The 21,780-nt window shown below is 39.7% G+C and overlaps 1 protein-coding gene across 2 annotated transcripts; it reads left to right on the forward strand.

Annotated features, from left to right (window-relative positions):
• Positions 1-16,522: 16,522 nt before the first annotated feature.
• Positions 16,523-21,326, forward strand: LOC132613611 (protein SUPPRESSOR OF GENE SILENCING 3). 2 transcript variants are annotated; one of them, XM_060327705.1, is made up of 6 exons: positions 16,523-16,672; positions 17,908-18,844; positions 18,922-19,216; positions 19,299-19,543; positions 19,825-19,967; positions 20,785-21,326. In XM_060327705.1, exons 2-6 carry the CDS (start codon positions 17,927-17,929, stop codon positions 21,014-21,016), a joined length of 1,833 nt encoding a protein of 610 aa, XP_060183688.1. In that variant the 5' UTR covers positions 16,523-16,672; positions 17,908-17,926; the 3' UTR covers positions 21,017-21,326. The 2 variants fall into 2 exon arrangements, with proteins under 2 accessions (XP_060183688.1, XP_060183689.1); XM_060327706.1 differs by having other exon boundaries at positions 16,523-16,668.
• Positions 21,327-21,780: the final 454 nt, after the last annotated feature.

Here is a 21,780-nt window from a genome sequence, read left to right on the forward strand (position 1 = left end):
GTGACAGCATGGGCCTGAATACGAGAGATTTCCATCCCTTCCGGAAGTGAAGCTGTCAAGCAATCTTTAATCAAATGTGGACCCAAGCAACTCACAAACCGGTGTACGCGGTCTCCCATATCGGCTATCATAGATGGAGCATATCTAGCCAAAGAATTTGTTATATCCCGTATTTTCGAACGTTAGATTATTTGCTAAGGTGGGGCCCACACATCGAGATTTTTTTGGAACATCTGAAAAGTCATATGAATCACGTATGTGGAGTTAAACACAACTCAAGAAGGACCCTTGGGCCAAATCAAAGTGGAAGCCCTCCAAACGAATATTTTTAAGAAAACATTTTCGGGTGACCTGACTTTGAGGGGCAAAACGGTATTATAAGTTTGGAATTTGGAAAAACACCAAGAAATAGAAGTTGTAGATAATTGAATTAGCTTTCCAACCATAGGTCGTGGGTTCCCAGGTGACGTTGGTACAAGGAGATATGGACGTTTTAAGGTCAAAAGGTCAGTGGGCTAGGCCCAACTCGGGACCAACCGGGTTAGGCCCAAAAAAAAAGAGAATGAAAAAAAAAAGGCCCAACCCATGTAGGTGGACGGCCATGAGGGGCAAAAATTATAGTCCAAGCCCATGTAAATGAAAAACCATGTGATAAATATTAAAAAGGGGCCTAATCTTCATATTATTCAAGAAGGTTCAAGAAAAAAAAAAAGAGTGGAGAGAAAGAAGAGAGGGCCACGGCCAAAGAGGGTGAAAAAGAAGACCAAGAAATCTTGTTCCAAAAATTCATTTCTTCATGTATTCCTACTAATTCAAGGACCCTCTACAACGTGGTATAGTTATTTCGGAAGATAGACCGCTTGTTTCGTCGGTTTAACAATTTGGATAAGTGAAGGAGCTAAGGAGAAAGAGGTAAGATTTTATTCCTTTTGTCTTGGAAAAAAATACATATGTGTTGTACAATGTGGAAAGGAATGTAAAGTGTGAAAATTGTGTGTTATGGGTGTGTGTATGTTTGGCCGAAAATAGTGTTGGTGAAGAGGGATTATTAAAAAAACAAAATGTTGTGTTAATTGTGTTGTTGAAGCCTTGTGATGAAAATGGAAGGTTAATGGTTCTAGTTGGCATGAGAAAAATTTTGTTATTGTTGATGAAAATGTGTTATGAATATTTATGTCGAAGATTAGAAGTTTCGGATGAATTGTGGTTTTGGTGGAAAATTTGTATATTTTGTATATTTTGTGAATATTTTGTAAAATGATATGAAAATGTTTTCGAATTGCATTGAATGGTCTTGAATTAGTGAACAAACATAAAAACGTTGATATTAGCTTCATATGGTGATGTTGGAATGGAAAGTGTCGCCTTATGTAAAAAGAGGACTATTTATGTTATAGTGCGTTTTATGATAATTGTTGATGTTGTTGGGTTGTTGGGTTGTTGTTGTTGATATATTTAGCCGAGATGTATTCTCGGGGCGGCGAAATTATAGGGGAAATGCTACCCAAATTTTTGTAGACAAGTGATGAGTTAAAGATTTGAATGCTAAAAGTCTTACTATTGAAAATTGGTAAACATGACCATTTGTAGATTTGAGCGAAACGGGAATTGAATCTGGACGAGCGTAAGGCGCAACTAAGGTATGTAAAGTCCTTCCCTTCATTCTTTGGCATGTTCTAAACATGATAGGCTCGGACACGAGCCTTAGACACGACCCTGTTCCTAGAAATCCGAGATTGAAATTGGTTCCATTTCATTCAATGAGATTGAATTGGTCTCTTAATATTTCATCGGCAAAATGACCTATATGTATGCAGCCTTCACAAATGAAGTTGGAATGCCCTAAAACTCTCATGGATGACTCCATATGACCTATGATCCATAAATTTACGTACGCCACCTCGGTTCGGCCCAAGGGAGGCCCACAAATCTTGATACTTTCTGTATGGATTTAGCTAACTCAATTCTGCCCCGGAATTCACGGGTATCTTTTGGTTATTATTCTGTTTACTATGCGATAAGTGTTATGACTACCTTTATGAGTCTTATAAAATATTTTTGACATCTGGAACGTTTTTGGAAATCTTATTTTGATATTCTGGATAAGCTTAGTACCTTCTGTATTTTTCGGATATACGATTTTGGCATACATGAATCTTGTGTGATGCATGATCCTGGCATGTGTGATTTATGTTCGGAAAGTAATAAATTTGGCATTCTGTTATTACCTCCTTTGCCAAGTCCCGAGCCGGTTATAGTATTGTGCGCACTATGTGATATTGACCGCTGGATTCTTGACCGCGGTGTGTGCGACATTGACCGCTGGATTCTTGACCGCGGTATGCCGCATTTGTGATATTGACCGCTGGACTACTGACCGCGGTATCTGCGACATTGACCGCTGGACCCCTGACCGCGGTATGTCGGGTTTGGGATGTTAACCGCTGGATACTTGGTCGCGGTATGTGTGATAGTGACCGCTGGACTTTTGGCCGCGGCAATTGTGTGTTTGATTTTCTATGCGTATGAGACGGAAATGTTTTTCAAAAAAAAAATAAAGCAGTTTGGCATTCTGATTGCCGTATTTGTCTTCCGGGATCTGATATATATGCTATTTGTATCTGTATATGCTTATGACTCTGCATGCAAGATTCTGTCTGTTACGCTTCTGTATGTCTGATCTGGATTATGAGTCTATCTGTTACACTTCTGGAAGTCTGATTCGGATAATGATCCTGTCTGCTTCACTCCCGTATGTCTGATTCAGAGTATGATTCAGTTTGTTACGCTTCTGTACCTCTGACTCTGATTACGATTATGTCAGCCATATTCTGTGCCCCGATCCGTATGGTGATTCTGCTCGCTATATCTCTGTACTTCTGGTTCGGACTGTGATTATATTTGTTATATTTCCGCTTTACATACTCAGTACATTTTCCGTACTGACCCCCTCTTCTTCGGGGGCTGCGTTTCATGCCGCGCAGGTACTCCCAGGTGAGTTGAAGACAGTATAGAAGATGTCCCAGTGCAGATGGCAAGCTCCATTTGTTCTCGGAGTGCTGCCGAGTCAGAGTTTGTATGTTATGCTTTCTGGATTACATTAGACACTTTGCAGACGGCGTCGTGGGTATTGGTTGTCAGTCTGTAAGCGGCTCCGTCAGCCGATACGTCGGTTTGTGTTAGGTACTGAATTTTGTATGATCATAGGTTTGTTCGGCTTGGAAGCTACAAGAAAGAATATTTCAGAAAAAAAAAATTTACTAAGTATTTTATCTTATTTGATTTAAAAAGTTTGACGTGATTATGTGTGCAGCAGGAGTCTGAGGGTTCGCTCAGCCCTAAGTAAGGGTCGGGTGCCCATCACACCCTAGGGATATTGGGGTGTGACAAAGTGGTATCAGAGCAGGTCTGTCCTAGGGGTTGTCTGCAAAGTCGTGTTCGGTAGAGTCCTGTTTATGGTGTGTAGCGCGCCACATTATAAACAGGAGGCTACGGGGCATATAGGGATTGTTGACCTTCTTTTTGTCATAGATCGTGCGATAGAGCCAAGTTATAGGGAAACGAAACTCCTTCTGTATGCCTTACCTACGATGGAAAAAGGTAAGTGACGATATGAAAAGGTCACAAGGGTGAGTGTGGATGTATTTGTTCTGTCACCCGAAATTGGCAGTTCCGGATGGCTAGAATGTGGTAATTAGCCGTATGATCTGTAAGGCATTGTTGATATCTGTTGTGTACATATTTTGAAAAGAAATAATGGTATAAGATGTTAAAGAACCAAGTCGGTTGAAGGACTCAGAGAAAGTTGACAAGCAGTTGCTGTAAATTATTATGTACGAATGGTGAGTGGAAATTCAAACAGGATAGGTGACCCCTTGGGAAGTATGCCAGAATTTTATGTATTCCGATATAAGAGACGAATGGAAAGCTAAAATAGCCTGAGTGAAATTAGAATATACGAGATGTTTGGAGACCATAAAAGGCCACACAGCACGCAATCGGTTAGATTAGAGAAGAGACAGAAAGAACGCTACAGCTTTGGAATTAGAATAGACTTGAACGACGTTTGGAGGTAATGTGTGGCCTAGTTGAAAATAATTATGTATACACATATGAATGTGTATGAGGCCTTATCTGTGATTGTACTGGGGAACACGTGTGTCCCCGCGACCGGTGCTATAATGTGGAAGGCACCAATCGAATAAGGGTACCGAACTCCAAGTAACAATAAAAACAAAGGTAAATGGTACGAGTGCTACGAGATGAGGTGCTATTATTTTCACCACAGATTGAGATTGAAAATTTTAACACAACAATATTGGGAAAGGAAAGTGTGGGTAAGTGGAAGACAAAGGAACCCAAAATGTTGGAAGAAGGTAAGAAATCCCGGTAAGGGAAGCCCGAGAGAAATTATTGGCAAGGTACGAGATTATTGAATAAAAATTCGAAGATAGGCATATGAAAAGGATAAGAAGCGGTCTTATGGAGCAAAACAGGAATGCGTGAGGTTCGAGAACCAATTTCAAAAAAATATTGGGACTAAGGAAATAGTGACTGCGACAAGGAATGTGAAGTAAGAAAAAGAACGATAAAGCATTGTGACGAAACAATAACAGAGAAGATATGACTTGGGAAGGACAAGGATACTAACTTGGTATGGTGGGTTAGAAAACCCATGATACGGAATAAGGGTTCACGTAAAGAACGAGAAGATCGATTATAAAGGAAAATACGGTAGAAGATAAGGAAGAGAAGGATAACTAGAAGAGGACCCCCCCTAAAGTGTTATAAGATCTCATAAGGGCAGCTGAACATTCGAGGACGAATGTTTTAAAGGGGGGAGGATGTTATATCCCGTATTTTCGAACGTCAGATTATTTGCTAAGGTGGGGCCCACACATCGAGATTTTTTTGGAACATCTGAAAAGTCATATGAATCACATATGTGGAGTTAAACACAACACAAGAAGGACCCTTGGGCCAAATCAAAGTGGAAGCCCTCCAAACGAATATTTTTAAGAAAACGTTTTCGGGTGACCTGACTTTGAGGGGCAAAATGGTGTTATAAGTTTGGAATTTGGAATAACACCAAGAAATAGAAGTTGTAGATAATTGAATTAGCTTTCCAACCATAGGTCGTGGGTTCCCAGGTGACGTTGGTACAAGGAGATATGGACGTTTTAAGGTCAAAAGGTCAGTGGGCTAGGCCCAACTCGGGACCAACCGGGTTAGGCCCAAAAAAAAAGAGAATGAAAAAAAAAAGGCTCAACCCATGTAGGTGGACGGCCATGAGGGGCAAAAATTATAGTCCAAGCCCATGTAAATGAAAAACCATGTGATAAATATTAAAAAGGGGCCTAATCTTCATATTATTCAAGAAGGTCCAAGAAAAAAAAAAGAATAGTGGAGAGCAAGAAGAGAGGGCCATGGCCAAAGAGGGTGAAAAAGAAGACCAAGAAATCTTGTTCCAAAAATTCATTTCTTCATGTATTCCTACTAATTCAAGGACCCTCTACAACGTGGTATAGTTGTTTCGGAAGATAGACCGCTTGTTTCGTCGGTTTAACAATTTGGATAAGTGAAGGAGCTAAGGAGAAAGAGGTAAGATTTTATTCCTTTTGTCTTGGAAAAAAATACATATGTGTTGTAGAATGTGAAAAGGAATGTAAAGTGTGAAAATTGTGTGTTATGGGTGTGTGTATGTTTGGCCGAAAATAGTGTTGGTGAAGAGGGATTATTAAAAAAAAAAAAAATGTTGTGTTAATTGTGTTGTTGAAGCCTTGTGATGAAAATGGAAGGTTAATGGTTCTAGTTGGCATGAGAAAATTTTTGTTATTGTTGATGAAATTGGAAGATGAAAATGTTATATGAATATTTATGTCGAAGATTAGAAGTTTCGGATGAATTATGGTTTTGGTGGAAAATTTGTATATTTTGTGAATATTTTGTAAAATGATATGAAAATGTTTTCGAATTGCATTGAATGGTCTTGAATTAGTGAATAAACATAAAAACGTTGATATTATCTTCATATGGTGAAGTTGGAATGGAAAGTGTCGCCTTATGTAAAAAGAGGACTAATTATGTTATAGTGTGTTTTATGATAATTGTTGATGTTGTTGGGTTGTTGTTGTTGATATATTGAGCCAAGATGTATTCTCGGAGCGGCGAAATTATAGGGGAAATGCTGCTCAAATTTTTGTAGACAAGTGATGAGTTAAAGATTTGAATGCTAAAAGTCGTACTATTGACAATGGGTAAACATGACCATTTGTAGATTTGAGCGAAACGGGAATTGAATCTGGACGAGCGTAAGGCGCAACTAAGGTATGTAAAGTCCTTCCCTTCATTCTTTGGCATGTTCTAAACATGACAGGCTCGGACACGAGCCTTAGACACGACCCTGTTCCTAGAAATCCGAGATTGAAATTGGTTCCATTTCATTCAATGAGATTGAATTGGTCTCTTAATATTTCATCGACAAAATGACCTATATGTATGCAGCCTTCACAAATGAAGTTGGAATGCCCTAAAGCTCTCATGGATGACTCCATATGACCTATGATCCATAAATTTACGTACGCCACCTCGGTTCGGCCCAAGGGAGGCCCACAAATCTTGATACTTTCTGTATGGCTTTAGCTAACTCAATTCTGTCCGGAATACACGGGTAGCTTTTGGTTATTATTCTGTTTACTATGCGATAAGTGTTATGACTACCTTTATGAGTCTTATAAAATATTTTTGACATCTGGAACGTTTTTGGAAATCTTATTTTGATATTCTGGATAAGCTAAGTACCTTCTGTATTTTTCGGATATACGATTTTGGCATACATGAATCTTGTGTGATGCATGATCCTGGCATGTGTGATTTATGTTCGGAAAGTAATAAATTTGGCATTCTGTTATTACCTCCTTTGCCAAGTCCCGAGCCGGTTATAGTATTGTGCGCACTATGTGATATCGACCGCTGGATTCTTGACCGCGGTGTGTGCGACATTGACCGCTGGATTCTTGACCGCGGTATGCCGCATTTGTGATATTGACCGCTGGACTACTGACCGCGGTATCTGCGACATTGACCGCTGGACCCCTGACCGCGGTATGTCGGGTTTGGGATGTTAACCGCTGGATACTTGGCCGCGGTATGTGTGATAGTGACCGCTGGACTTTTGGCCGCGGCAATTGTGTGTTTGATTTTCTAGGTGTATGAGACGAAAATGTTTTTCAAAAAAAATATAAAGCAGTTTGGCATTCTGATTGCCGTATTTGTCTTCCGGGATCTGATATATATGCTATCTGTATCTGTATATGCTTATGACTCTGCATGCAAGATTCTGTCTGTTATGCTTCTGTATGTCTGATCTGGATTATGACTCTGTCTGTTACACTTCTGGAAGTCTGATTCGGATAATGATCATGTCGGCTTCACTCCCGTATGTCTGATTCAGACTATGATTCAGTTTGTTACGCTTCTGTACCACTGACTCTGATTACGATTATGTCAGCCATATTCTGTGCCCCGATCCGTATGGTGATTCTGCTCGCTATATCTCTGTACTTCTGGTTCGGACTATGATTATATTTGTTATATTTCCGCTTTACATACTCAGTACATTTTCCGTACTGACCCCCTCTTCTTCGGGGGCTGCGTTTCATGCCGCGCAGGTACTCCCAGGTGAGTTGAAGATAGTATAGAAGATGTCCCAGTGCAGATGGCAAGCTCCATTTATTCCCGGAGTGCTGCCGAGTCAGCGTTTGTATGTTATGCTTTCTGGATTACGTTAGAGACTTTGCAGACGGCGTCGTGGGTATTGGTTGTCAGTCTGTAAGCGGCTCCGTCAGCCGATACGTCGGTTTGTGTTATGTACTGAATTTTGTATGATCATAGGTTTGTTCGGCTTGGAAGCTACAAGAAAGAATATTTCAGGAAAAAATAATTTACTAAGTATTTTATCTTATTTGATTTAAAAAGTTTGACGTGATTGTGTGTGCAGCAGGAGTCTGAGGGTTCGCTCGGCACTAAGTAAGGGTCGGGTGCCCATCACACCCTAGGGATATTGGGGTGTGACAAAGTGGTATCAGAGCAGGTCTGTCCTAGGGGTTGTCTGCAAAGTTGTGTTCGGTAGAGTCCTGTTTATGGTGTGTAGCGCGCCACATTATAAACAGGAGGCTACGGGGCATATAGGGATTGTTGACCTTCTTTTTGTCATAGATCGTGCGATAGAGCCAAGTTATAGGGAAACGAAACTCCTTCTGTAAGCCTTACCTACGATGGAAAAAGGTAAGTGACGATATGAAAAGGTCACAAGGGTGAGTGTGGATGTATTTGTTCTGTCACCCGAAATTGGCAGTTCCGGATGGCTAGAATGTGGTAATTAGCCGTATGATCTGTAAGGCATTGTTGATATCTGTTGTGTACATATTTTGAAAAGAAATAATGGTATAAGAAGTAAAAGAACCAAGTCTGTTGAAGGACTTAGAGAAAGTTGACAAGCAGTTGCTGTAAATTATTATGTACGAATGGTGAGTGGAAATTCAAACAGGATAGGTGACCCCCTTGGGAAGTATGCCAGAATTTTTTGTATTTCGATATAAGAGACGAATGGAAAGATAAAATATCCTGAGTGAAATTAGAATATACGAGATGTTTGGATACCATAAAAGGCCACACAACACGCAATCGGTTAGATTAGAGAAGAGACAGAAAGAACGCTACAGTTTTGGAATTAGAATAGACTTGAACGACGTTTGGAGGTAATATGTGGCCTAGTTGAAAATAATTATGTATACACATATGAATGTGTATGAGGCCTTATCTGTGATTGTACTGGGGAACACGTGTGTCCCCGCGACCGGTGCTATAATGTGGAAGGCACCAATCGAATAAGGGTACCGAACTCCAAGTAACAATAAAAACAAAGGTAAATGGTACGAGTGCTACGAGATGAGGTGCTATTATTTTCACCACAGATTGAGATTGAAAATTTTAACACAACAATATTGGGAAAGGAAAGTGTGGGTAAGTGGAAGACAAAGGAACCCAAAATGTTGGAAGAAGGTAAGAAATCCCGGTAAGGGAAGCCCGAGAGAAATTATTGGCAAGGTACGAGATTATTGAATAAAAATTCGAAGATAGGCATATGAAAAGGATAAGAAGCGGTCTTATGGAGCAAAACAGGAATGCGTGAGGTTCGAGAACCAATTTCAAAAAAAAATTGGGACTAAGGAAATAGTGACTGCGACAAGGAATGTGAAGTAAGAAAAAGAACGATAAAGCATTGTGACGAAACAATAACAGAGAAGATATGACTTGGGAAGGACAAGGATACTAACTTGGTATGGTGGGTTAGGAAACCCATGATACGGAATAAGGGTTCACGTAAAGACCGAGAAGATCGATTATAAAGGAAAATACGGTAGAAGATAAGGAAGAGAAGGATAACTAGAAGAGGACCCCCCTAAAGTGTTATAAGATCTCATAAGGGCAGCTGAACATTCGAGGACGAATGTTTTAAAGGGGGGGAGGATGTTATATCCCGTATTTTCGAACGTCAGATTATTTGCTAAGGTGGGGCCCACACATCGAGATTTTTTTGGAACATCTGAAAAGTCATATGAATCACATATGTGGAGTTAAACACAACTCAAGAAGGACCCTTGGCCCAAATCAAAGTGGAAGCCCTCCAAACGAATATTTTTAAGAAAACGTTTTCGGGTGACCTGACTTTGAGGGGCAAAATGGTATTATAAGTTTGGAATTTGGAATAACACCAAGAAATAGAAGTTGTAGATAATTGAATTATCTTTCCAACCATAGGTCGTGGGTTCCCAGGTGACGTTGGTACAAGGAGATATGGACGTTTTAAGGTCAAAAGGTCAGTGGGCTAGGCCCAACTCGGGACCAACCGGGTTAGGCCCAAAAAAAAAGAGAATGAAAATAAAAAGGCCCAACCCATGTAGGTGGACGGCCATGAGGGGCAAAAATTATAGTCCAAGCCCATGTAAATGAAAAACCAAGTGGTAAATATTAAAAAGGGGCCTAATCTTCATATTATTCAAGAAGGTTCAAGAAAAAAAAAAAGAGTGGAGAGCAAGAAGAGAGGGCCACGGCCAAAGAGGGTGAAAAAGAAGACCAAGAAATCTTGTTCCAAAAATTCATTTCTTCATGTATTCCTACTAATTCAAGGATCCTCTACAACGTGGTATAGTTGTTTCGGAAGATAGACCGCTTGTTTCGTCGGTTTAACAATTTGGATAAGTGAAGGAGCTAAGGAGAAAGAGGTAAGATTTTATTCCTTTTGTCTTGGAAAAAAATACATATATGTTGTAGAATGTGGAAAGGAATGTAAAGTGTGAAAATTGTGTGTTATGGGTGTGTGTATGTTTGGCCGAAAATAGTGTTGGTGAAGAGGGATTGTTAAAAAAAAAAAAAATGTTGTGTTAATTGTGTTGTTGAAGCCTTGTGATGAAAATGGAAGGTTAATGGTTCTAGTTGGCATGAGAAATATTTTGTTATTGTTGATGAAAATGTGTTATGAATATTTATGTCGAAGATTAGAAGTTTCGGATGAATTATGGTTTTGGTGGAAAATTTGTATATTTTGTATATTTTGTGAATATTTTGTAAAATGATATGAAAATGTTTTCGAATTGCATTGAATGGTCTTGAATTAGTGAACAAACATAAAAACGTTGATATTAGCTTCATATGGTGAAGTTGGAATGGAAAGTGTCGCCTTATGTAAAAAGAGGTCTATTTATGTTATAGTGCGTTTTATGATAATTGTTGATGTTGTTGGGTTGTTGGATTGTTGTTGTTGATATATTGAGCCGAGATGTATTCTCGGGGCGGCGAAATTATAGGGGAAATGCTGCCCAAATTTTTGTAGACAAGTGATGAGTTAAAGATTTGAATGCTAAAAGTCTTACTATTGACAATTGGTAAACATGACCATTTGTAGATTTGAGCGAAACGGGAATTGAATCTGGACGAGGGTAAGGCGCAACTAAGGTATGTAAAGTCCTTCCCTTCATTCTTTGGCATGTTCTAAACATGATAGGCTCGGACACGAGCCTTAGACACGACCCTGTTCCTAGAAATCCGAGATTGAAATTGGCTCCATTTCATTCAATGAGATTGAATTGGTCTCTTAATATTTCATCGGCAAAATGACCTATATGTATGCAGCCTTCACAAATGAAGTTGGAATGCCCTAAAACTCTCATGGATGACTCCATATGACCTATGATCCATAAATTTACGTACGCCACCTCGGTTCGGCCCAAGGGAGGCCCACAAATCTTGATACTTTTTGTATGGCTTTAGCTAACTCAATTCTGTCCGGAATTCACGGGTAGCTTTTGGTTATTATTCTGTTTACAATGCGATAAGTGTTATGACTACCTTTATGAGTCTTATAAAATATTTTTGACATCTGGAACGTTTTTGGAAATCTTATTTTGATATTCTGGATAAGCTAAGTACCTTCTGTATTTTTCGGATATACGATTTTGGCATACATGAATCTTGTGTGATGCATGATCCTGGCATGTGTGATTTATGTTCGGAAAGTAATAAATTTGGCATTCTGTTATTACCTCCTTTGCCAAGTCCCGAGCCAGTTATAGTATTGTGCGCACTATGTGATATTGACCGCTGGATTCTTGACCGCGGTGTGTGCGACATTGACCGCTGGATTCTTGACCGCGGTATGCCGCATTTGTGATATTGACCGCTGGACTACTGACCGCGGTATCTGCGACATTGACCGCTGGACCCCTGACCGCGGTATGTCGGGTTTGGGATGTTAACCGCTGGATACTTGGCCGCGGTATGTGTGATAGTGACCGCTGGACTTTTGGCCGCGGCAATTGTGTGTTTGATTTTCTATGTGTATGAGACGGAAATGTTTTTCAAAAAAAAAATAAAGCAGTTTGGCATTCTGATTGCCGTATTTGTCTTCCGGGATCTGATATATATATGCTATCTGTATCTGTATATGCTTATGACTCTGCATGAAAGATTCTGTCTGTTACGCTTCTGTATGTCTGATCTGGATTATGACTCTGTCTGTTACACTTCTGGAAGTCTGATTCGGATAATGATCCTGTCTGCTTCACTCCCGTATGTCTGATTCAGACTATGATTCAGTTTGTTACGCTTCTGTACCTCTGACTCTGATTACGATTATGTCAGCCATATTCTGTGCCCCGATCCGTATGGTGATTCTGCTCGCTATATCTCTGTACTTCTGGTTCGGACTATGATTATATTTGTTATATTTCCGCTTTACATAATCAGTACATTTTCCGTACTGACCCCCTCTTCTTTGGGGGCTGCGTTTCATGCCGCGCAGGTACTCCCAGGTGAGTTGAAGATAGTATAGAAGATGTCCCAGTGCAGATGGCAAGCTCCATTTGTCCCCGGAGTGCTGCCGAGTCAGAGTTTGTATGTTATGCTTTCTGGATTACGTTAGAGACTTTGCAGACGGCGTCGTAGGTATTGGTTGTCAGTCTGTAAGCGGCTCCGTCAGCCCATACGTCGGTTTGTGTTATGTACTGAATTTTGTATGATCATAGGTTTGTTCGGCTTGGAAGCTACAAGAAAGAATATTTCAGAAAAAAAAAATTTACTAAGTATTTTATCTTATTTGATTTAAAAAGTTTGACGTGATTGTGTGTGCAGCAGGAGTCTGAGGGTTCGCTCGGCCCTAAGTAAGGGTCGGGTGCCCATCACACCCTAGGGATATTGGGGTGTGACAGAATTAAACCGAAGACTATACTCTCGAGCGCTCATACTTCCCTGTCTGAGATTTAAGAATCTGTCGGTTGGGGCCCGTCGAACCTCGGGTGGTAAATAATGGCGGAGGAAGGCGTCTACGAACTCTTGCTATACCGAGGGAGGTGCATTTACCCCTCTCGAAGATATCCAATTGTTGTACCAAAGAACGGCCACATCTCGCAATCTATAGGAAGCCAATTCCACTGACTCAGTATCAGAAGCATGTATTATCCTTAACGTCCTCAGCCTCTCATCTATAAAGCCCTGCGGGTCTTCATCCGGCTTTGACCCGTAAAATATCAGAGGATTCAAGCTAATAAAATCACGGGCTCTTGCACTAACTGCTCTGTCACCATGACCCGCACCCTGCCGCTAAGCCTAAGCGGAAACTAACTGGGTCAGCAATTGAATCGCCTATGTCATCTGTTGGCCTGAGGCACCTGGTGGAGGAACTGGGGGTATCAGAGCTGGAGCTGAAACCCCTTCATGCTCCTCTGAGATGGGTGGAGTATGAGAGGTTCGAGATGGAGCCTCATTATGGGACTCACCCTCCTCTATATCTGCCGGTGGCTCCCGTTCAATCCGCCTTCCTGTCGCTGTCTTGCCCTTCTGGGCAGCTGTTACTTTCCTCTTCATAGGCATCGCTGAAATCATAACACACGATTCGGAAAAAGAGATTTCTTATATCATGGCTCTATCGCACGATCCATGAAGAAGAAGAAAGGTCAATATTTCTAAATGCCCCGCAGCCTCCTGTTAATAAGTGTGGCACGCTTCACACCCATAAACAAGACTCTACAGGACACGGCTCGTAGACACACCCTAGGACGAATTGCTCTGATACCACTTCTGTCACGACCCAACCCAAGGGCCATATGACGGGTACCGGGAGCTAGCTTACCGAGCACCACCTAACATGCTTCTTCCAATCTTATCTCGGTGGACCTCATATCTAACTCGCTATAATCATAATCTATACAAACATAAATTCTCAAGTAAAACTCATTTTCACAATAATCATCAACTCCGCCCCATATATACATATATACAAGCCCACAAGGCTACAAAAATAATATACAAAATGTACACTAGGGGGTTATAAAACTTCTACTATCCACACATGTCTACGAGCCTCTATATAGAGTACCAGAAATCATAAGGACGGGATAGGACCCCGCCATGCCCCAAATATATACACAAAAGAAGGATACCAATAGACTGCAACTCCGAAGTAATGGAGCGCTCCTGCATCTCCGCTGACAATGCCCCTAGGGATCAGAACCGTCTCCCTGTCTACCTGCAAGCATGAACACAACGTGCACAAAGGAAAGGACGTCAATACAAACAGTGCACTGAGTATGTAAGGCATGAGTAATAACATAATAAGAGATATAGAACATAACATGAAATAAAGAGATAACCTGTACATCTGACTGCCTCTCAAGGCGAATACCATGCATGCTTAGCCTTTTAAGAAAACATTTTTCATGCATACATAACATAATATCAACATTAGCCCGCGTCCGGGCCTCCCGCATCCGGGTTAATCATCTCACGCCGCCCATTAGTGGTGCTGCCCAGCCATATAGGCACGATGTAATCATTATCCATAAGCCGCCCACCGTAATGGTGCTGCCCGGCCATATAGGCATGGTGTAATCATACATATACATAGCATGCATGAGAGCCCAATTAAAAGTTGTAACTCTATCGGAGTGACATAAGGTCGGTAACCTCCGATTTACATTATGGGACAATCATCATCGCTATATCTCACCTCGAAGGAACAAGTAACATAAGGTGAGATCAACAACAATGAATAAAATCAATAAACATGTGACAAGCTCAATAGTATCATGAAAACATTTAGAACTTTAAGCTTTAGCCCTTCTAGAATGAAAATCATCATCATAAGCATCATCACTATCTTGTCTTGCTTTGAGGGAATAACAACATAAGATGAGACTAACTATCATGAATGTAATCAAGAATTACATGGTAAGCTCAATCATACCATAAGAGTCTTGAGAGTTAAGGTTATCTAGAGCTTCTAGGAATAAGGGTAACATGGATAATATATATGAGATCATAACATAGGATTCATGCCTTTTGAAAGAAAGGGTTAACCATACATACCTTCACGTCTTCTTAATAACTAAATGTCTTCCTCCAAAACTCGTAAACTCTACATTCAAGAGGATTCTTACTAAAGTTAGTCTTGAAAACATGATTAAGCTCAAACTAAAGCGACTAAGAAAGCTAACGGAATTTGGGCAGCATTTCCCCTACTTCACCGACTTTCACCATGTCATAAAACAGCCCCCAAACAACAATAATTACATCAATAATATCATATTTAAGGAATTATACTTAATTTAATATCAAATTCAACCAAATCCCCTTTTCAAGTCCACACCATAGTCATCTTCTTCACTACAACATCCATAGCTTCTCCACTTTAATTATTTTCCTTTCTAAGGGGTCACTAAACCTTTACATCAATCCAACCATATAAATAAGATGAAAAACATACCTTATCACCAAGGAACTTCGCCTCACTTCAACTCCCTTCAAGATCAAGTTCACCCCAACTTTGGAAGAAATCAAGAACAATCACTTTCCTTAGATTACCTTGGGGTTTTGATGTTGATTCTCTCTTTGGATGATATGGAAGGATGTGGAATGTTAGGGAACCTTCAAGAACTCCTAGGAAGTCTCTAGGGAGGTGAGGAAATAAGTGGGGAAAGTTAGAAATGAACTTAGGGTCGTTTGGGTTCTAAAAAGATAGCAATTTCGCACCCCGACCAAGTTGGCGGAGAGTATGCGACCTTACACACTAAGTGTGCGGCCGCACACTCTCCCCACCACTTAGGGGCGGTGCTGGACAGTGAGCACTCCCAAAATAGGGAGTTGGCGCACAGTGTGCGGGCGCACACTGCCCCTTTCTTCCCGATTTCGCGTAATCGCGTTCTCTTTGATTCGTTTGACCTCGAATCCTCATGGAACCTTCTTGGCACTTGTATAAAACTTCATTAACCATCTAAGGGGCTCTATATCTCTTCCTCAAAGTGATGCTAAGCAATGCATAACTCAAATGATGCAAAATTTTCCCAAGCATGGCTCAACCTTAACTTTCTCCGACGAACTCACTTCCTTTGCCCCAAATGCCTTTGGAATCTTAAGGTATACTCTTAAAATTATCAAACATCCTTCTTAAACTTATAGGGACTTCATGTAAACCCTAGACTTATGTTAGTCTATTCATAATGCGAACAACGCAAAGTTTTCAAGGTGTAACATGATTTTTTTTCCTATTTTCACTAAAGACCCGTTTGACCATGACAATTTTCATTTTTTTCTGTAATTGTTTTCACTTTATTTAAAAATCAGCATTTGACCATGAAATTTTCAAATACAACTTAAAATTGTATTTGTAATTTGGAAAACACCTAAAACCCTATTTTCACTTTTTTTTTTCTCACATTAACTACATTCAAACAACCAAATATTTTTTGCAAAACTATAACCAAATACAATTGCAACTTCAAAAATTCCACATAAAGTAAAAAATATTTGGTTTCTATTACCAAACGCCTACTAAGAAAGTAGAAAAATATTTTGAAGGTAAAAAAAGTATTTTCAAATTTTTTTGACAGATGAAAATATTAAAAAATATTTCTTCATGCCAAACACAACACAGCTGTACCTTCTACACCCCGTACCCCGCCCCCGCCCCCCGCCCCGCCAACCCCCACACTGCCACTAGTATTTCTTTGACACTGAGTAGACACGGTAAACTTGTCCATTTCCTCTCTCACTCAAAGACCACCTAAGTCCAGTCATTCTACCGCAGGCGATCATTTTCTTTGGCGAACCCCTGTTGTAGGTCCTCCCTCTTTCTCTACCAAAACCCTAAACCCCTTTTACTCATTTTATGCTATTTTTTTACTGCATTTTGAGACCGACTTGTCGATGTTCTTTGTATTTCCTTTTTTTTTTCTTCTGGTTATTCGTGCTTATGTGATGTTGATGCCCTTATGATATTAATGCCTTTCACTTTCTTTACATTTTTCTGCCGAAAAACCCTAAAGATGGAGTTGGTGTGTTATCGTATTTATGGGTTTTGAGTTCCTCTTGGAATTTCAGTCACTAAATGGTTTTCCTTTTTAGTACCCTCCGTTTTAAAGGAAGGGTAGTATGTATATGTTTCTTTTGATACAAGGGTTTTGGCCAATTTTGGGAACTAAACTGGATATGGTTTTTTCTTTTTTTAAGATTTCGGATATGTATAAACTAATTATATTTATATCGGGGAAGCGAAATGTCGCAACTATTTTAGGACTTTGGGAGCAAGAATAATTGTGGAAAGTTTTTGATAAAAAAAGAATAATTGTTTTGCTTTTCAATTCCAAAAAAAAAAAAAAAAAAAAAAGAAAGAATAATTGTGGAAAGTAGATGGTTAATTTAATTTGTGAAGAACACTGATTCATTTGGTGTTCCAATGTTTTAAGCAGCCCATCCCGAGATGTGGGATCTTTGAAAATAAGTGGCTAATATCTCATTGTTTGTTTTAGATTTTCATTGAATTGGTGTATGATAGAATGTCTTTTGTGGACTTGCATTTGGTTTTCATTGCCCTTTGTGGCTCATGATTAGCAGTTCCTTTTTTGTGTGCTCACCTCCTAGAGGTGGCAATAATCTATCTAGGTTACAAATTTATTATCCAGTTGCCCTCTTCCGTTTAAGAAATCTCAGAGTACAAACTTTGATCTCTAGAGTTGCTATAAAATGTTCACATTATGTTTGGGTTTATCTCTCCAAGTGTACCTTCATGTTCTTTCTAATATCTGTAGTACACAGTACGTTTTGGGGTTTGTGCTCTCGAAGTATACCTGCATTTTCTTTTATTTCCCTTGATTGTCTTCTGATTGCTGTTGGTCTTTGAGGAATGCTGATTTTAGATTTGCTAATTGCTATTTTCTCTGCTGTCTATTACTAGCAGTTTAATTTATATAGGCTGGTATCTATGTGTATTGGAATGATTTAGAATATATAACCTGTCACCTACCAAGTGTATATTTGTTCTGAATGAGTACATTAACCATATGTTTTTATCTCCAGCTAACAGCTTGATCCAAAGATGAGTTCGAGCAATTCATCAGCAAAGCAGAAAGGTATCTCTACACCAACAGTTGACGAGATAAATGTAGGTGTTGGAGATATGGGGTTGAACTCTGAACAAAATGAGGGATGGGAAGTGTATGCAAGGAAGCCCAAGAACAAGAGTGCTGGGAAGCAACGGGTTCCTCAGAATCCAAGTGCAAAAGCAGCTTGGGGAAACCAGCAGAATAGGGGTCATCCAGATGTTGTTCAGAAGCGTAACAATGGACGAGGGGGTTCTAGGAATAACTGGCCGTCTACATCTAATGATCCTCGAAAACCTGTAAGGCAGCAGCTGTATGATGCATCACCTGCTGCTGTTCCTCCTGCTCTGAAGAATGGTTGGGATTGGTCTGCTAGAGCTGCTGCCTCAGCACATCCCAAGGAGAACCAAGCCCCTGTTCCTGCTGCTGATGATGATAAGGCCAGTGAAGAACATGAGGATAATGAATTGGATTTTCTTGATGAAAGTGATGATGACCTTCATAGTGATGAGTTTGATTCAGATGTGGCTGAAATGAGTTATGAGACGCGCAAAAAAAATCCCTGGTTCAAACAGCTTTTTGAATCTCTTGACAGTTTGAGTGTTACTGAGATTAATGATCCTGAACGACAGTGGCACTGCCCTGCATGCAAAGGTGGTCCAGGTGCAATTGAGTGGTTTACAGGGTTGCAATCATTGACTACCCATGCAAAAACCAAAGGAATAAGGGTCAAAATACACAGAGAACTTGCTCAACTTTTGGAGGAAGAGCTCCGTCAGAGAGGTACTTCCGTTATACCTCCAGGTGAAGTGTATGGAAGATGGGATGGCATTGAATTTAAAGATAAGGACATAGTGTGGCCACCAATGGTGATTATCATGAACACGAGGCTTGATAAAGATGACAATGACAAGGTTAGACTGAGTGATGATTTATTTATTTGTTTGGTATACTTAAAAATTGGATGGATGTCTAATACTTCTATTCTCAGTGGATTGGAATGGGAAATCAGGAGCTGCTTGAATATTTTAGCTCTTATGCTGCTGTCAAGGCTCGACATTCATACGGTCCACAAGGCCATCGTGGCATGAGTGTGTTGATTTTTGAGGCCTCTGCCGTGGGACACATTGAGGCTGAGCGTCTCAGTGAGCATTTTTCGGAAATTGGAAGAGATAGAGATGCATGGGATCGCTGTTCAGTTCCCTTTTATCGTGGGGGGAACCGTCTGCTTTATGGTTACATGGCTGATAAAAGAGACATAGATAGCTTTAACCAGCATTCAGCTGGTATTTATTTGTTGATTATTTTCTCTCTGAGCAAACTCTTACCCTGTATTTATCAAATATTAAAGTTTGTGTGATTTTGTAGGGAAATCGAGGTTGAAGTTTGAGATGAGGTCATATAAGGAAACTGTTTGGAATCCAGCCAAGCAGATGAGGGAAGATAATCAACAACTAATTTGGTTCAAGAACAAAGCTGCTAAACACCAAATGCAGGCTAAAGCTCTTGAAGAGTCTCTCAGTCTGGTGAGTGAAAAGCACCGTCAGACATTGGAAGAGAACAAGATTGTCAGATTGAAAACAAAGATGCACCATGAACAGATCAAGGAAGAGGTATGTAAGAAAATCACATGTGGCTACTACTAATTCTGAAACGTTACATGTCAATGATTAAACTGTCTTCTGTCTGTCAGTAGCTGCATATGACGTTCTAAAATTGTTACTAGGACAACTTTGTCTTGCTTGACATTCAATTATTCATACAAGTCAATCGTATAACTTTTGTTTGTTTTTTCATGTCATTTGTTCTCTTTTCTGGGCATGCTTTTCCTTGTGCTAGAATGTGTCCTCTATTCTACATACAATCTGATTCATGTGGGTTATACTTTCTGTAGATGGAGTTTCAAGAGCAGTTTTTCAAGGATCAGCTCAAAGTAATTCATGATGCCAGGAATGCTGAGGAGGACAAGTTTGAAAAGATACAGCAGGAACAGCGTGAGATGGTCAAACAATCTAATGCAAATACTTCCTCGGTTAGGTAAGATTTCTTTTGAAGGCTTCATTTTGGTGCCTGTAGTTTGCCTTTGCTTTACTACATTTGCAACTGAATCAGACAAATTAAATCTTGTTAATCCCCTGCTCACTCTTAGAGAGAAGAAGTTCGTTACGATCCATTTGGTTTTCGCAGCATGAAAAATTTGTCACAGAGAACAAAAGCTGTCTTTTTTTGGGCCCCATTTTAACTTCGGCAATTACAATTTTGCGTCTAGATTATTTCATCTCGGAATTACTTGAGTTTTTTCTAATTTTTCTTCAGTATAAATTCTTTTCTTATTCGAAAATACTGCTTTTGGTCCTAGTTGGTTTTAATCTATCATTTTACCCCAATGAAAGCTACCATTTTACCTGTTCAGAAAATAACTTACCCTTATAAATATTGTTGTAGAGCTTTACTGTTATTTTTCCAGAAGACAAACCCAAAGATCCCCAAAACCAAAACCAAATCCAAAACACTCCCATTTGTTTTGTGAAGAAACAAAACTAAAGTATTTTCTCCTAATACCAGAACAAAAAGTCAGCCGATTCTCCATCCAGCACCACTTCAGCTTTATTATAGTTGCTTAGTTTCTTGATCTCTCTACATTTGTTTCAAGGGAAATCTCAGACCTGATATTATGCCTTCTGACATAGTTTATCTATGAAATTGATGCTTTTTTTTGGGGGTTTCTCCATGCCACTTGTATCCCCATTCTCTTGGAGAATGTAGGTTCACTACACTAGGTTGACTTACATGATTTTCTAAAGAACAAAAAAAAAGGATTTTCCTTATAAATCATTTGTCATTTGCATTTCAGGGCAGAAAAAGTTGCAAAATTTATCGATCTTCAAGATAGGGAAATGGACGAGTTCGTGGAAGAGAGGGAGAATCTAATGCGAACACATGAAGATAGGGTAGCTGCATTGAGACGCAAATACTGGGAAGAGGAGGTTGAACTTGAGAAGAAATTCGACCTTGAACTTGCTAAGCTAATGGAGAAGTACTCCCCAAAGCAATCTGATCAGGTCGATAGCAGTGGCCCCATGTGACTCAAATTCTTATAGTATTCAGATACCATAGTAGCTTTAGATTGCTGATAAACTTAAAAAAATAGCTGCTAGAAAAACGGCTTGCGCGCTGCACAAACTTTTTTAATCCTGGTCTGACCATGTGTTCTGATGATGCTAAAGAAACGATCTCCCGGAAACACAAACAAATGCCTTTGAACTAATTAGTCTACAACTAATGTTGCACAACAGATGCTATTCATATACTTTTGAGGGGTTTTATATGTTTGTGAATTGTGAAACCTGTCTTAACACCTTATGTTTGATCACTTAAATGGTGGCTTTTGTTGAAGGATTCTGCAGTGTCTGCTAATTCTGATCTGATTATTACTTGTCTACCGAAATTGGTTATGATCAACTTGGTACGTTGATTGATGCCAGGATTCTTGCTACATGCTACTTTTGTGAGAGTGGAATGAGCATTTGCTCTAACCCTCTACCGGTAATGCTTCAGTGTGATTTCATTTCATTCTCTTTACTGGCTAATTTTTATTGATGTTTTGATGCTCTTATATCTGCATTTAAGATTGAATTTTAGTTTGGTAGATTGGTCAAGTCTTGCTTCAACATGAATTTGGCATGCCCGACCTTTTATTTGTTCTTTCCATTACTGTTATTTTTATGTATGGGAATGAGTATCCTTTGATTTTAGGCTCCAAATTTGGTAACCTCACCCCTCCTAATTTTTCCAACTCTCTCTCAATCTCAATCTTTCTTTAGGTTAATCGCCTCCAGATCAAAAAATG

Source organism: Lycium barbarum, chromosome 10 (genome assembly GCF_019175385.1).
Source record: "Lycium barbarum isolate Lr01 chromosome 10, ASM1917538v2, whole genome shotgun sequence".
NCBI lineage: Eukaryota > Viridiplantae > Streptophyta > Magnoliopsida > Solanales > Solanaceae > Lycium > Lycium barbarum.